The 17,238-nt window shown below is 38.0% G+C and overlaps 1 protein-coding gene across 1 annotated transcript in view; it reads right to left on the bottom strand.

Annotated features, from left to right (window-relative positions):
- large1 (LARGE xylosyl- and glucuronyltransferase 1) overlaps nt 1–16,770 on the bottom strand; it is a 39,499-nt gene extending 22,729 nt beyond the window's left edge. The window contains exons 1-6 of the mRNA XM_047389813.1: nt 16,290–16,770; nt 9,270–9,451; nt 5,286–5,584; nt 2,748–2,830; nt 847–970; nt 594–765 (exon numbers count right to left, since the gene is read on the bottom strand). Of these exons, the coding sequence (XP_047245769.1) occupies nt 594–765; nt 847–970; nt 2,748–2,830; nt 5,286–5,584; nt 9,270–9,375 (784 nt within the window). The 5' untranslated portion in view covers nt 9,376–9,451; nt 16,290–16,770. The remainder of the gene's footprint in view (nt 1–593; nt 766–846; nt 971–2,747; nt 2,831–5,285; nt 5,585–9,269; nt 9,452–16,289) is intronic.
- Between the last annotated feature and the right edge of the window lie 468 nt (nt 16,771–17,238).

The raw sequence follows: 17,238 nt of genomic DNA, 5'->3' as shown, positions 1-17,238 counted from the left end.
ATAGTTGAGGTATTATTCAAGCTTTTGAAAAACACATTGTTATGCAGCATAACAGATGTGCAAAGTGAAAGCGAAAAAGTGTCAGCAAAAATTCTTCCAGCTGCACAGCATTCAAAAACAGGGGAACTTCTTTTACCTATGTATGACTGAAGACACGGTATCTTCAGGCATCCAGAAACTGTCCCCAAGGACGACCCAGAGATGTGGAGGTCCACAATTCTTTTCCTGGTAGCTTGCCTGATTTCTCTTGGTCTTTCCAGGGTGTCACACAATATAGCAGTGTGTTTGAAGTATAAAATATGTCCACAGCTGTGCCCCATTAAACGCAAAAGTTGTAATTTAAATTATGGGAAGCTTACTGTGCGATGTTATCACAATTAGGAGATCCCCAAATTATGAAAAACCAGAGTAATCTTAGTGTATATAAACTTCTGACTTTGATACAAGTAGTAAAAAAATCTTCCTAAGTATTTTGTTTGCAATTTCAGGAGTACATACTGAAAACTCATATCTGTATGACAACATTTTCATCATGCCATCCTCAAAACCCAAGTAGGAAATAGAACAGAGGACAAAGTATGAAAAATACATACCTTTAAACTTGTGAAAGACAGCCCAAAGCTCAGCGATGTCGGTGGCAAAAGTGATATCTGTGTCAAGAACAATGACCCTTCGTAGATCCAAGGGCAGTGTCTTGGTGAGCACCAGTTTCATTAGTCCGTAGATGCCAGAGTAATGTTTATTAGGGATCCATGACACTTCAGACTGAAACAACACAGCATAGACTATCACCTAATAAACTGATAATACAGTTGTTCAGGTAAATACGGGGGTCTTTTATCTCACCTTAAGCTCATCGGCATCATAAAAGTTTACCCTGACAGCCGGGACCATCCAAGAATGAAACAAAGCGGAGAGAATCCGCTTTGCAATTGAGTCTGTGATGAAATGAAAATGAAGAGCGTTCCGTCTGAAGAGACAAAAACACAGCGAAGTGCAAATAATATTTTTTTGTTCTAGCCTAGAACAGAGTTTAATTGAAATATGTTTACTTGAAGTTGAAAGATTTCTGTTAATACATTTTTATATTTTAAGAACAAATTTATTTCATATGTGTGCTGAGTTTGCTCTTCTTATAATGACAGTGCTTGAATCACTCTTTCCTCTGTTGCCCTAATACCACTGCCATACTGGGCTGGTAAAAATGCCACCTTGAATGAAATTTAAGATCCGGAAAAAAACTAAATATAGGTCATGGTTGGGGAATCCTGCTGTATTACAACCAAGCGTGGTATGTGTGTCACACAATAAGACACATTAAAGTTAAGTTTTTGTCTGTTCATTGAAAATAAAGTGTTAAAAGTGAAATTTCTGGGGTTTGTTTGTGGCTCTATGCAGTGGCTTTGTGCTTCTCACACCTCAACGGGCTTTCTTCATCCTCCATAGCGCAAAGCTGAAAACGTTTTTTTGCACAGAATGAACGTAGCCTGGTATTGGTCAGCAACAGAAGTGAGCCAGTAGCGAAAATGAACGTCGCCCATCCAACCGCCGATAAATTGGCACTTACCCATAATAGACATAAAAAAGCTTGCTAGCAAGGGTAAATTGGCAGTTACCTTTAGCATCAACCGCCTATAGTCACAGAACGCAATGAAGACTTCTGTGTGAGGCTCAAACTTTTGTTTGACAGAAAACTCCCACGAGAAAAAGTACGTATTTGAGAATATACGCGATCTAAAGGCTGCACGGTGGTGCAGTTGGTAGCACTGTTGCCTTGCAGCAAGAAGGTCCTGGGTTCGATTCCCGGCCTGGGGTCTTTCTGCATGGAGTTTGCATGTTCTCCCCGTGCATGCGTGGGTTCTCACCGGGTACTCCGGCTTCCTCCCACAGTCCAAAGACATGCCTGTTAGGTTAATTGGTAACTCTAAATTACCCTTAGGTGTATGAATGAGTGTGTTCATGGTTGTTTGTGTGTTGACCTGCGATGGACAGGCGACCTGTCCAGGGTGTACCCCGCCTCTCGCCCATAGACTGCTGGAGATAGGCACCAGCTCCCCCGTGACCCACTATGGAATAAGCGGAAGAAAATGACTGACTGACTGACGCAATCTAAATAGCCTGACCACGACAAAATGAAAGACCTGTGATTAACATATTTAAGGCCAACTTAGATTTTTTTCCCTGAATTTCAGACATTTTGATATTTTAATTTTAGATGTATTAATTTCAGACTTTTTAAGGATGCGCAGACACCATGTAACTATGTGTTCTAGTAATAGACGTGTTACAACTCTCACTCTGATAGGCTTGGATTTTTGAAAAGTCCGGAAAAACACAACAGATATTTGTAAAATAGTGTGAATCTACTCATTTAATTTTCCTTTTTTCCTTTTCATGTGTCCTGTTGCATTTCCGGCATACATAGGGGAGAAGCTATTTGCCTACATGTGTCAGGCCAGCTTTGCTCTATGAAAAGGATATCTGGAGAAGGTACTCTAAGTACTTGATTGATTTAATCAAATAAGTGTTCATCTGGGATCAACGTAGAAAAGGAAGGAAGGAAGGTAGGTAGGTAATTCACTTATCTATATATACATCGTACATGTGTGTGTGCTGCTTTACGACGGTACATACTTCCATATTGACACTAAGAGAGACTGTTTATGTTGGAGTAACTACCTCTTCAAGCATAAACTTTAATATGTTTTCTAAAATTAAAATAAAGAGATTGCTTTAGAAAAATGTACCTGTGGAAAAGGACAGATTTAACCAATGTTACTACGTCTCGACTTGCGTTGTAACCTGCACATACGATGGCCACATGGATAGTCTGTGGATAAAATAGAGAAAAACAAGCTTATTGGATTGATTACTTTTAACAACAAGATTATCAACAGAGGCTGTAATGGCTAAGTTGCATACACAATGTGTGTGCGTTTGCGAGAGTGTCTGGGTGAATGTGGCTCTAGTGTAAGATGCTTTTGAATGGTCAGTATGACTGGAAAGGCACTATATAAGTTTAGTCCATTTACCATTAAAATATTAAGTATTGAGCTACAACTTTCTCCATGACCTGTCTGCTGTGTTTCTTGGTCTTTACAATGCCGTTAGTCCTCTAAAGTTCTCCAACAAACCTCTGAGGCCTTCACACAACACCTGCTAATATAATCAGGTTAAATTGCACACTGTTAGGCTGTTTATTAACTGGGTTAATCCTGAGGGCAGCTGGTTGCTCTTGATTTTATTTAGGGGAACTTGACCTATGCAAACACATTTTTGATTTTTATATGTAATATAAATTTAATGAGCTTGGGGCGCGGCGCTGATGGTGTAGGGGTTCAGCACGCGACCATATACCGAGCCTACGGTCCTCGAAGCGGCTGTCCCGGGTTCGAGTCCCGGACCCGGTGATATTTGCCGAATGTCTCCCCCTCTCTCTACCCCTCTTTCCTGTCTGCCTACTGTCAAAAAACAAATAAAGGCCACTAGTGCCGAAAAAATATCTTTAAAAATGTAAAATGCATGTATCATTTTTGTCTGTCACAAAAAATAAATTGCTTTACATACACAGGAGTTATGGTTGGTACATGAATATGAAGTTCAAAAGGTACATTTGAAAGGTACTTTAGAAATTCCCTAACAAAAACAGTAAAAACCACAGTTTTTTTTTTTTTTATAACTGTAACAATATTGATAGAAATTTTGACATTTGCTGTGATAATCTGCATGTGTTTGGAGTTTTGAGTTCACCTTACTTTCTCTACACTTGCTTCATTTCAATTCATTCAGGTTATTAGATGTTGTTTAAGGTGTTTGTTAGTTCCCTAGATTCTTAGGTTAGATGTATTAATTTGTATTTTCTTATAGAACAGTTTTCTCCCTGTTCATGTTATTTGGATCATCTTGCTTGCTACCCGTCTTTTCCCTACTGTGCTCCTTCCAAGCATTGCCTGTATCTATGACAGTGATTGTGTAAGTGGATGCTTAATTTTATAATAAACTTGAAAAGACTCACCATGCTGCTTCCTCTCCACCTTGGTTCTACAAAACTACAGCATTTCGTGACATTTGTGTTTAAGATGAACCTGATAATTGTACAGATTGTTCTTGGAACAAAATGTTTTCCTATTCTTCCTTTTCTTGGAATTTGAACTGTTCATCTTTTCTTAGCTTCCACCTGCCATTTAAAATGTATTCTTTATATCAGGGATGCCAGGATTGCAGCTTAACTCTCCCACGGTGTGCTGGAATCGCTAAATATGCACTTGTCTTTTTAATTCATTGCTGCTTGAGGTCTTATTTATGGTACAGCAAGTTAATGTTTTGGAAAAGATATTCTACACCATCACTATTACACATAGTATGTCCTGTTAAGGTTAACAACAAGTATTTGTCTAGGACTGGTGTGAAGACTACAGTAACCTCCCTTGTGATGGTTTGTTTTTCCCCACTTTAATACTAGTATTTCCCAACTTCTTATTTAGTATTGGGACCTCTAGCCTAAATTTTATCTTGCATGTTTCTCTGCGCTAAGAACACATCTGCTTAAAATGAATAACTCACCAGAACAGCTTAACACTTGTTTTGTACAGACGCCTATACATAATCCCTAGTTCTTCAATTAAAGTTGAAAATACAGTTCTTTATGAGAACTGATAAAAAAGTTATCATCAATTCCCCTCAGCATAAGTAGGCTATTAATTCAGGAAAACTGGGATGGGCTGGGTTAAAAGAGTAGGTGTTATATTCAAGAGTAGCTGCAGATTTAGTACAGACTAGTTATTTGTTTTACTTTTCTTCTCTGATAGAAGGTCTAATAAACCAGCAATTTGACAGTTTTTAAATAATAGCCCTTTAACAAACTGTACATAAGGCTTATGTTAATGCCACTCAACATCTCCTGTCATCCCCCATGATCTGAATCTTTTCTGAAAGCCCACAGTTGTGTAGACTGTCTCCTTTTGTAAGTTAAGAAGGGCTTGCGGCAGCTCATAGGTAGCTCGTCTTTGGGGGTGTAGAACAGAAAGGTTTGTGTATAAGGTCGTGGCTGATAGACAAATGTGAGTGATCATTTATGTTGGAGAATAGAACAAGGTGTTGGAAATATCAATATTTCCTTGAGTACCATACACAAACCTTCAACTGTTGGTGAGAAGAGTTGACAGTGAAAAATGTTGAAAAATTAGCCCCTGTTTTTATGCTTGCTTCAATCATCACTATCTCAACTGTAAATGATGTATTGTAAATAAGCATGTTTAGAGTGATGGGACTGAGGCTTATCTCACCTCACACTTATCCACCAGTTGTTGTTGTAAACAGTTAGAGTTGTTTCCCACAGCTGCATTTTTATGGCCTTCATTGTTACTGGTGCCTTCTTCTGAATGAGTTCGGCTTTGGATCCCTCGGCTGGTGCCATTTGTATGGGAAGCAGATGAATTCCTGGGTGGATGACTGAGCTCCTGGCGGAGTGCCCTGTTCTCTTCTTCGACTGCACGTATCCTCAGTTCTAAGGCTAGCCGTGCATTTGTGTCACTCAAAGGTGCAGGTGACTGAGCTTCCAATGAAGATAGTGGTAGGGGCTTCACTGTTGGACAAGAGGCACAAATTTATTTTACAGGAGAAATTAAACAGAAATTATGTTCAGCACCAAGAGAGTCTTGGGTAACAAGGAAAAGAAGCAAGAACTGGAACTGTCAAACAACTATAAATGTTAGTATAAAAATCATTTTGTAAAGAAGTTCATCATCATAAATTTCACTTTAAGGTAGTTAAGCCTTTGCTAATTCCCAGAGAACCATTGTCTTCAAGGATACTTCCTGTGACGTTTTTAATATCCCAATACCTTACATACTACAGATATTAAAACAGTTTTTTGATAAACACTTAAAATCAATTGTTACTGCAGAGATCTAAAAATGACATAATTTCTTTGTTAGAACATGGGATCTTTAGAATCTATAGGATGATTTGCGATGTCTAAATCATTTGGTGCCCGGTTATACTTGTTAATGAGTTTTTCCTCTCCAACATTAATAATTACATCCAGCAGAGGATGGTGTACAATGACATTAGAACAGATTGTTTAATGTATTAACAAAATTTGTAAAAAATCTTCCGACACATCGAGTTTTTTATGTGAGTTTCATAAACTATTATTTCAATTGGTAATCTGTAATTTAAAGAGAGAACACTTCTTTTCAGGGCCTGAAGAGTATATTTTATAGCACTCTAAGTACAATATTTATTTTGTTTTAAGGATTTAGAATTTTAATTACTTTGAATTAAATCCTTAAATTCCATAATTTAATTTTTTATTCATTAAATTGTTTTATGACCAGAAAAAAGGGGAGTATATAAACATCAGTATTTAATGTAAAACGTAATGGTAGCTTGTGGAGCCGTACAATTTTTTAGACCCAGCTGTGTGAGATACAGTATTGTAAAATGCCAATTCTTGAATCTTCCCTTCAAAAACAAAAGACACCATTATGTTTACAGAAGAAAAGGTAAGGCCTTCAGATAACCAGGACATTTGCAGAATGAACTGCAAAAGAACATGTAGAAAAAAGACCACAGACCTGAATAGAGAGAAGAGACCTGAGAAGAAAGTCAAAGCAGGATAAAAAAAGAGAGCCCTCTGACTTTTTCCATTTATTTTTCTGATGGTCACATTAACTGTATTTCTGCATTCTTATAAAAAATGAGTTTGATACGCATTTTTTTTTGTTCCGCATGAGAACATTGTTTTCACCAATAAAGAGGGATACAATGGTCCAGTTGAGTACATCTTTGAGGTTCCAGTTAGACTGGGAACAGAACATACAGAAGGTTGTTAAGACAGTAATAAAATAATAATTATTTTTCTTTCAAATAAATCTCAATAAATCACATCATAAATCATTATTCAGTAGAGGATCAAGTCTTTAAACTGTACAATACAGATCGGTACTAAGTGATCCTTCCTGCCCACAGCCATCACCATCTATAACAGCTGTTTAAAGAAACTTTGAGTTAGTACTACATTTATTTACCCTTAGTATTTTTACTTAGATTTTGCCTTTGTTAAGCAATAACAATACTTCCTCGTGTTCTGGCCTCTGGCTACTGACAAAGTAGCCAGAGCCCCTTTTTCCACCAAAAGCCCCAGGATTTAAAGCCTCAGGGTATTTTATACCCGGGTAATAGGAATCCCGGGGTATCTCTTACATTCTTTTTCCATTGCCATGGACCATTTATTTAAATCAGCCTAATGACATATGGGGAATTTGTAAAAAAAAAACGCAATACACCTTCATTCCTGCAGATGGCCTTATTCCTTTACTCTGTTAAAAAGTTAATACAATTTTTTGTGTCAACTGACAAATAATAGATAATGAGTAGCTTTAGAGTTATACAGTTGATTCATGCCTTCCATTATTCCATAAGTTTCACTGGATCCACAAGCAGGAAAAGTTTAAATCGTTATTTTACATTTAATCTTTCACAAACCTGCATCTGGCCAGAGTTTTTGCTTTACAACTGATTCAACTGATTTACAACAACTAGTAAACACTGATTAACACACTTATTTTTCTGCTATTATCATCATCAGGTAAACTCAGATCAGATAACTACAGAACATGTTTGTAGTAAAAAAAAATATTTATTAGAATACAAAACTGATAATCAGTCCAGAATTACAGGGATTAAAACATTGACTCTCTAATCATAAATAAATATTTATATAAAGCAGAACATGAGCAGAAAGTAGACCAGACGATGGTAGGACATCACAGAGTTTCTGCATCCCAACCTGGAACTGTGGTTTCTCCTCCTGCAGAGCCATTTGCATAAAACTATGAAAAATTTAAAATATTAAAGAGTTCATAACCCACTAAGTTAGGTTTACATGAAAGACAGTCTTGGAGAAACGTGTATTTTTTTTGTACATGGAAAATTTTAAGTGCTCTGAACATCAGCACTGCATTAAAACATTTGTCTTACAAAACAGTTAATTATTAATGCAAACAAAAATTTCACCAATTTCTGATGAACAATATTCTGTTTTGTTTTCTGCTATTTGCAGTTATTCACCACATAAGTTCACCACATCAGCAGCTGCGAAAACTCTAGAAAAACATTTGAAAGTAGGCTCATTCTTGAAGAAACTGACTGCACAGATGAAGTTTTGAGGTCTACTTTCTTGTTTAAAAACATCTTAAAACTACTTTTTATGACAAATTAATGGTATGTAGTAACCTCTGCCATTGCTGAAGCTACTGGTGCCAAGCCTTGCTGCACACAGGTTGCCCCTTTTACAAATCCAGGGGAAAGCTGAAAAGACCTACTCCACACCAGGGCCATTTACTTATGAAAGTAAAGCCCTGGGAAAATGAAATTACCTGGGTAAATTTGTATTGAAATGTGGCCTGGGATTTCAAAACCCTGGGGCTTTGTACAGGCAAAGGAAAAGGGGCTATTGTCGTACAACTCTGCTGGTCACTCTAGCTCAGAACTCCATCTCCATGACGGGCTTCCTTGATGATTCGCTCCTTACTGTTGTAGTGGTAGAATAGGATTACCACAGGCTTTGACCTAATTTTAGCATTAATTCTAGAGAGTGTGTGCCCTGTCAAGTTTTGGAACAGGTGGAGGTTATGTCACTAACAAAGATTTCACAGATTTGTTTTGTCCATTTGTTACTCTAAGTCTTTTGAGTTGCCATAAGTGCAAAATAGATACAACTTGACTAGTAAGTGCCAAAGAGACACCTTTAGGCTGCTTTAAATAATAATTTGAATGAAAACAGACTGAGGTTACAGCCCCATGCATCTAATATAATAAAACTTTCGTTCTATTACCACTTTTATCATTCATCCATACCCGCTGGTCCTTGCAGAGTTGAGGGGAGGCTGGTGCCCAGTGGTCATTGAGCGAGGAGCAGGGTATACACTGGACAGGTTGCCAGTCCCTTTCTTGACTTTTATTATCATTGCAATAGTGGTCATAATATTTTAGTGATAGAATTTTAAGCTCATCCAAATGCATGGAATAAAATGTTCTGTTGCTTTGCTACTGTCATGATAAAGGCTATGTATCCAAATCTTGATGCTTATTGAGCAATGGGCCCAATGAGCTCGACATGTAATTCAGATTTATGGGTATAAGACCTCTGGACATGAATGAATAAGTGCAGGAAAAAAAAGACTTAAGGGAGTGCAGTTAAGTAGCCACAATTAGGACAGAAAACTAAACTATGAACAGACATTTTGAAAGCCAATTTTTCTTACCTTGAAAATTTCCAATTGACAGGTAAAGCCATGTAAATGAGGGGATGAAAAGCAAGGCAAGAGAGGCTGCCAGGAACTTCCTCCGCCCGCGAAATATTCCCAGCATCTTCTGAACTGAAGTAAATGTTGAGAGGTAAATTGACCTCTATGTAGGTAGATGTTGTCGAGGTTCATTCATGAGACTGCAAGTGAGGTGGGAAAGGGAAAAAGTTGTTCAAAGAAATAAACATTTCACATTATATAGGGACTCTGCACTTACTGATAGGAAATTGGTCACCCGTACTACTAAGAAGACAGAATGCTGCAGAGCATTCTCAAGCAAAAATGCATGTCAGAATAATTAAACTAAACTATTCTACCAAAGTCCATATAATATTTTAGGATTATAAATCAGTTATATATTAGTCAGTCAGTCATTTTCTACCACTTCTTCCATAGTGGGTCGTGGGGAAGCTGGTGCCTATCTCCAGCTTTCTATGGGCGGGTGGCGGGGTACACCCTGGACAGGTTGCCAGTCCATCGCAGGGCAACACACAAACAACCAAATCTATTATTTATTTCTTTAATTAGTGATGATAATTTTTTTGTTATCTCCATCATTACTTTATGTGTGTTGGGACCCACAGCCATGAGTTACAACAGGAAATGCGGTACGGACTTTTCTGGAACTTTCTAAATAAATTGCATTAACCTACTTTCGCCATAACTTAGGAATTGGGGGTAATAGCGAACTTCCCATGATGCCGCTGTCCACATAAAACCCCACTTCCTGCACAAGTCTTTCTCTACAATCCGGACTCTGTGCAAGGCCGGCTGGTGAGACAGCGCGCTAATGTCTCTTTGCTGGCAAACAGACATAAACTCTTCAAACTGGATCCAAGGGTGTCATACGATCATATGCACTAAGATAAGTACAAATGTGTGTATCCGGTATATTCATTCATGAACGGGGAATTAAGGTACAAGCCTGACTTTACTTTCTCTCTGAGGCCTGCAGAAGCAAACGGTGTTCCAGAGAAGTTCCTGCAGAGACGCGGTCTCCCAGTCTGGAAGGAAGACAGCAGAGACCGCATCACCGTAGTAACGTGCAGTTTGGTCGGCCCGACTGAGCGGCCGCCCAGTCACTGTTCCCTTTGTTCACAGTGGACCTTTCTTCAAACGTCGTCGTCGCCCGGACAACTCCTAAGCACGGTTCATGAGGTTGGGTCCCTAACATTATTTTACTAAATCTGACAACTAAGTAAACACCATTAAGCCCCATTTCTCCAGAAAGATTTGGCTTTTCCAAAATATTCCCTTAAATATTTTACCAATTCCTTTAATAATATTTATTTAAATATTATTTCAATAAATAAAGGCAGCTAGTTAGACACCGTTGAGAAATGGTCACCCAGAAGCTTGGTTTTATTCAGCAGATCATTCTTTAAAACATTATTTTATTAAAATAATATTTTATCTGATCTTGCATTGTGATTGGTTGTCTAAACGTTTGCTGATTATTGCCTAAGTTAGTTCAAAGACTAACTTAACTTCATTTCCAGATTCTTCAAGATAATCCTTGGTTCTCAAACATAAATATTGCATGGTAATGTTGCATCACTCATTTTGGTCATGATTTCCAATCATCTTTTGATCAACTTGTTTATATTGTACATAGCCCATTAGTCTTCCTTATTCTTTAATTCTGCTTGGTAGTTTAGTTGGATTGTTTTAGCATAGTAAAGGGTTTGTTGATTGAAATATGTTTGACTTATTTTTGTTAAGAATTTCTTGTATTTTAAGAAATTGTGTGAATTCATTCCATATATGTGCAGAGTTTATGCTGTTCAGTAATGTCAGAGCTCGTCTCACACCTTTCTATTTTGTCCAAATACCATCGCCTTACTCGGCTGGTATTCACAGGACAACCCTTAACAGACTTAGATATTATTTGATAAAATATAAAAATATTAATATTAAATATCAAATAATATTCTCAGATTCATAATCCCAACAACACCTAAATCTAAAATTCATGCTACACCCTTAATTATTATACAAAAAACATGTTTTTAAGGCAACTTTCATGACAAGCCTTTTGATTCTTTTGTCTCTTAAACAGTGTTAAAAGTCAGGAAGGGAGGTGCTGAGCGTTTCCATGGGAGCAAAGGCATGAACCAACCTGGTAGGTGGGCAGAGTCAGGCAGAACTAACCTATGATGGGCAGAACCCACAGTTTCTTCATTCCAATCCATTTTAGTGAACCATAAACTGCAAAACTGTTAACATGCATCTACCTCAGAAACAAACTGCTTCTTAACTCTCCTGAAAACTCAAAGTTTTAATCAATCTGGGATTTAGAAACATTATTCTAAACATGGATTATTGTCATGCAACATATAAACAAACATTCATTCCAACAAACACAAAGACAAAACATCAAAGACAGACAAATGGCCAAATTTGAAGCTTCAAGAATTCAAAGAAATTTTTAACAATCTCTTTTCAAAATATGTTTTCTCAGCCATATCTCTTAATGTTGTAATTGATCTATTTTGTTATGACAATCTTCAGGATCCTTTTTTAAGATGAGTGCACATAATCCAAAGAGATCTCAAACTATTTAGAAGCACAGCAACAGTTTTCTCTAACATGAATCCAAATTCACTGATGCTACTCTCCTTTAACACATTTAAAATGAAAACCCCTAAAATATTAATTTTAAATTTTACTATTTTGAACAATATAATTATTTAAAAAATATATATTTATCTACAACTACACAAAAGTCAATAAAGACCTAAAAGTATTTAAAAACAAAATCTTTTGACCTTCAAGCTTATAACAATGCTTAATGTTTACGAGCAATGGTGAACATGGCTAATCAAAAAAATTAGCTTCCCTGACCCATATTCCACTAACCAAAATATTAGCTCTGCTAACGCTAAACTGCTAAACACATAAAAAAAGAATTGTGGAAGCTAATGCTAAGACAAGCCGACCCAACCTTATCAGGCTGGTAACACACCTGTTTGTGTTACTCCAATTCAGAAGGTGCTGGTAATGCACAGCAAAAGCCACTGCTTTAACCACTGGAGAAAAGGGGAAAACCACTTTTGGTGTATTTATAGAAAAAAAGAACTTGCCGTTCTGGTGGCGCGCGAGACCATATACAGGTCCTTCTCAAAATATTAGCATATTGTGATAAAGTTAATTATTTTCCATAATGTCATGATGAAAATGTAACATTCATATATTTTAGATTCATTGCACATTAACTGAAATATTTCAGGTCTTTTATTGTCTTAATACGGATGATTTTGGCATACAGCTCATGAAAACCCAAAATTCCTATCTCACAAAATTAGCATATCATTAAAAGGGTCTCTAATCGAGCTATGAACCTAATCATCTGAATCAACGAGTTAACTCTAAACACCTGCAAAAGATTCCTGAGGCCTTTAAAACTCCCAGCCTGGTTCATCACTCAAAACCCCAATCATGGGTAAGACTGCCGACCTGACTGCTGTCCAGAAGGCCACTATTGACACCCTCAAGCAAGAGGGTAAGACACAGAAATAAATTTCTGAACGAATAGGCTGTTCCCAGAGTGCTGTATCAAGGCACCTCAGTGGGAAGTCTGTGGGAAGGAAAATGTGTGGCAGAAAACGCTGCACAACGAGAAGAGGTGACCGGACCCTGAGGAAGATTGTGGAGAAGGGCCGATTCCAGACCTTGGGGGACCTGCGGAAGCAGTGGACTGAGTCTGGAGTAGAAACATCCAGAGCCACTGTGCACAGGCGTGTGCAGGAAATGGGCTACAGGTGCCGCATTCCCCAGACCTGGGCTACAGAGAAGCAGCACTGGACTGTTGCTCAGTGGTCCAAAGTACTTTTTTCGGATGAAAGCAAATTCTGCATGTCATTCGGAAATCAAGGTGCCAGAATCTGGAGGAAGACTGGGGAGAAGGAAATGCCAAAATGCCAGACGTCCAGTGTCAAGTACCCACAGTCAGTGATGGTCTGGGGTGCCGTGTCAGCTGCTGGTGTTGGTCCACTGTGTTTTATCAAGGGCAGGGTCAATGCAGCTAGCTATCAGGAGATTTTGGAGCACTTTATGCTTCCATCTGCTGAAAAGCTTTATGGAGATGAAGATTTCATTTTTCAGCACGACCTGGCACCTGCTCACAGTGCCAAAACCACTGGTAAATGGTTTACTGACCATGGTATCACTGTGCTCAATTGGCCTGCCAACTCTCCTGACCTGAACCCCATAGAGAATCTGTGGGATATTGTGAAGAGAACGTTGAGAGACTCAAGACCCAACACTCTGGATGAGCTAAAGGCCGCTATCGAAGCATCCTGGGCCTTCATAAGACCTCAGCAGTGCCACAGGCTGATTGCCTCCATGCCACGCCGCATTGAAGCAGTCATTTCTGCCAAAGGATTCCCGACCAAGTATTGAGTGCATAACTGTACATGATTATTTGAAGGTTAACGTTTTTTGTATTAAAAACACTTTTCTTTTATTGGTCGGATGAAATGTGCTAATTTTGTGAGATAGGAATTTTGGGTTTTCATGAGCTGTATGCCACAATCATCCGTATTAAGACAATAAAAGACCTGAAATATTTCAGTTAGTGTGCAATGAATCTAAAATATATGAATGTTAAATTTTCATCATTACATTATGGAAAATAATGAACTTTATCACAATATGCTAATATTTTGAGAAGGACCTGTATATAGAGCGTATAGTCCTTGATGTCCCGGCGACCTTTGCCGAATGTCTCCCCCTCTCTCCTGTCTGCCAAAAAAAGAAAAATAAAGGCCTCTAGTGCCGAAAAAATATCTAAGAAAAAAAAAACCTGAAAAAAATAAGTGTCTGACGGACTACACGGGCTTGCAGTTCTCGACAGAACGCCAGTATCTCGGGGATTTGGAACGTCAAACTGACTTCTCTGGTTTAATGGCCTTATGTACCACCATTTTTCTTTTGTTTTTCTAAAACTACAAGGCAAATTAGCTCTTCCTCCTCGTCCAATGTCGACATAGTGGAAAATGTAGGAAATGTAGGAATTTGGCTCAAACGTCCGTAAACAGTAAAGAACCTTTAGTTTCCAGTGTAGGAGAGATGATCTGTTTGCATAATGCCACATAAGAGAAGTGTTTTCAATTACAAGTAAAGGGAAGAGATAAGGAGCTTACTTAACCTCTTATCTTATTTTTCTACTTATTTTTGCCTTTTAAGGTCCTTTATCTCTCCCATAAAATCCAGAATCACTTTACTGTTTTTATTAAATTTTTTATTTGTTCAGATATGAGGATTGGTCTCTTAAAGGTCGAGTTTCAGAGCTGGAACAATACTTCAGAGTAAATTATGCAATAGTCCACCAGCAATAAATCAGGCACCAATGGTATGCAAGGAGTACAACAGCAGAAAATGGGACCCACCTGAAGAAGAACGACTTTCCTTAGAGAAGCAGATAAGTGCCTTTTATATAAGCAAAGATATAATTTGTTTAGTAAGGAGAAACATGACTGACTGCACTGAAAAGATCATACAAGCAGATGTACATCTGTCAATGGTGGAAGATGCCCAGAACTAACTACAGAATTCATATCAGGCCATGGAGCAAATATATATATATATATATATCAATATATTTGTGTCTTACTCTTACCTCCCATACAGGAGAATATACCTTTACTAAGCAATGGAAATGCACACTACATGCAGTTATGGGTTGGTTTAGAGGTGTCAATTAAACACACAGCAGGTGTAGGCCAGTTATTCATCAGTTCATAGAAGAATCTGATGAATAATCTGATAGATATTGGGAGGCATTTGAAGTCAGGTGATACAGTTTACTCCTGCTGTTCCAGTACTTTTAGGGATATTTACATCCTTTTTGATTTCAGCTTGTCTAATTTCTGGAAACAATTTTGTTATTATGACAGCATAGAGAAATCAGATCACAGAGCTAGTTCCCTTTTGTGCTTGGATATAAATCTTGTTAAACATCAGCCTAGGTGGCACCTACTTCAGAAATGGTTAGGGGATGATACATTTGTTAAATACGTGAGAAATGAAAAACATATTACTAACAATAGAACAAAAACCACAACTGGCATCATCAAGTGAATATATCAAACCATTCACCATTAAAATAGGATGCCATGAGGGATGCCCTTTGTCTTTGTTATTTACATAGCAACTGAACCTCTGGTAACAACTATAGAAACACATGTGGGGATACTGGAATAACAATGGTAGACCAATTTCAATATTTGGGAATGCAGATAACAGATATATAAACTAGAAATGATTGTTCAAATGAATTATGAATACTTAATGGAAGCAAAAATGATAAATACCAGCAGATGGAAAATGAACTTACAAAATATTTCAATGTTGCTGCCTGCAGATGTTTTTCCAAAACTGAAAAAGCTTATCATTGAGTTTATATGAAAAAAAAAAAACAACACACATAGAATTCGATTGTCCCTATTGCACTTACAGAATAATATAAAGATGGGTTGTCCTAATATATTCTGGTACAATGGACAGTGAAACTGAGATAAATTAAGTTTTGTTTTGCAGCAAGAGTGAGAAATGGAATCCGAGAGTTTAGGTCTGCCTTTGAACTTGAATAACTAACCAGAATAGTTAAAAACACATTAAATGGGTTTTGACCAAGACCACAATAAGATACACAGTGAAAAAAAAAACGCATGTGGCTTGAGTAAAATCACATATGGGAAAACAGCACTTTAGGCTGAGAACAGCCGACCCTGCAACCTACGTGTGATGTTGGTATTTTTGAAAAATCATCTAAAGCTAGCTAATCTAGATAGTTTATGACATAGTCTACCAATGTACCAATCTGCAACGCTGATAGCTACGCTACAGAACCAAACTCATTTGTTTCTATGACACATTTGCTAAATACTCCCAAATCCTGCGAATAAAAACGGCAGAGCATTTTAAAATTCCTACTTGTAGTCTAAGTGCTGGTGGATTTGAGAATTATATGCTCACCTGAGGGTTCAAATAACGGATTTCAGGGCGTCTTCAAACAAAAATCAGCTTTTAAACCCGCGATGCAATTTCAGCACCAGAGCTGTATGGTTGTTTTCAAGCAGGCGACATGGTGGCTCGTCGCTATATTGGTCCATGAATGAAGAGCTTAAAACCAGTGTTCAGCAGCCTCAGCGGGTAGTCCCTGGTTACTAAGACCAAAAGCAGGTCCGTGTTGCTTATTATAGACTAGATAAAGACCTAAGATAGGCTTCCGTCTGTGTCGACACAAGGCACCCTCATCAATCTGGAATACTGTGACCCGCAGTCAGCGACGCAGTATCGAGAGAGAAACAGCAGCAGATTTCAGATTTGTCTCTGTGGTTTGGTCTTGCACTTCCATCGTTTATTAATAAAGCGCAGTGTTTTAGAATTACTGTCCATGGTTCTGTTGTCGGCCTCAACACAACACTCCTTTCCTCCTGACAAACAGTCACCATCCAATCACAGCATTGGAACCGCGGAGGGATTAGGTATAAAAAGGAGTGGATCATTGTGGAACGGAGTCTGGATGGAGCTAAAGGACAGGAGCTCTGAAACCACAGCCTGTGGCACCCTCTGGTGGCAGCCACTGGAAGTGCCACTTGTAGTTGCCACTGCAACAAATTGAGCTGGGCCCTGCAGCACATTAAAGCCAGACGTAAATGTGTTTAACAGTGAATTAACGCAGAACTCGCTGAGAAGTCCCGCTATAATTAAAATGGTTTTTAAACACTTGAATAAGAGAACTGGTGATTCAGAACCACTGAAAGTATGGTTTTCAAGCCACAGTTAAACAATGAATTACAGCAGAACTCGCTGAGAAAAGACTTTTGTTTCCCTGCTATAGTTAAAGTGCTGCTTAAACACTTGAATAAGAGAACTGGTCACTGTGAAACAATGAAAGTATGATTGTTAACCTTAGAATAAT

This window comes from Girardinichthys multiradiatus, chromosome 17 (assembly GCF_021462225.1).
Source record: "Girardinichthys multiradiatus isolate DD_20200921_A chromosome 17, DD_fGirMul_XY1, whole genome shotgun sequence".
NCBI classification, from domain to species: Eukaryota; Metazoa; Chordata; class Actinopteri; order Cyprinodontiformes; family Goodeidae; genus Girardinichthys; species Girardinichthys multiradiatus.
This window is presented reverse-complemented; position numbering and strand designations above follow the sequence as displayed.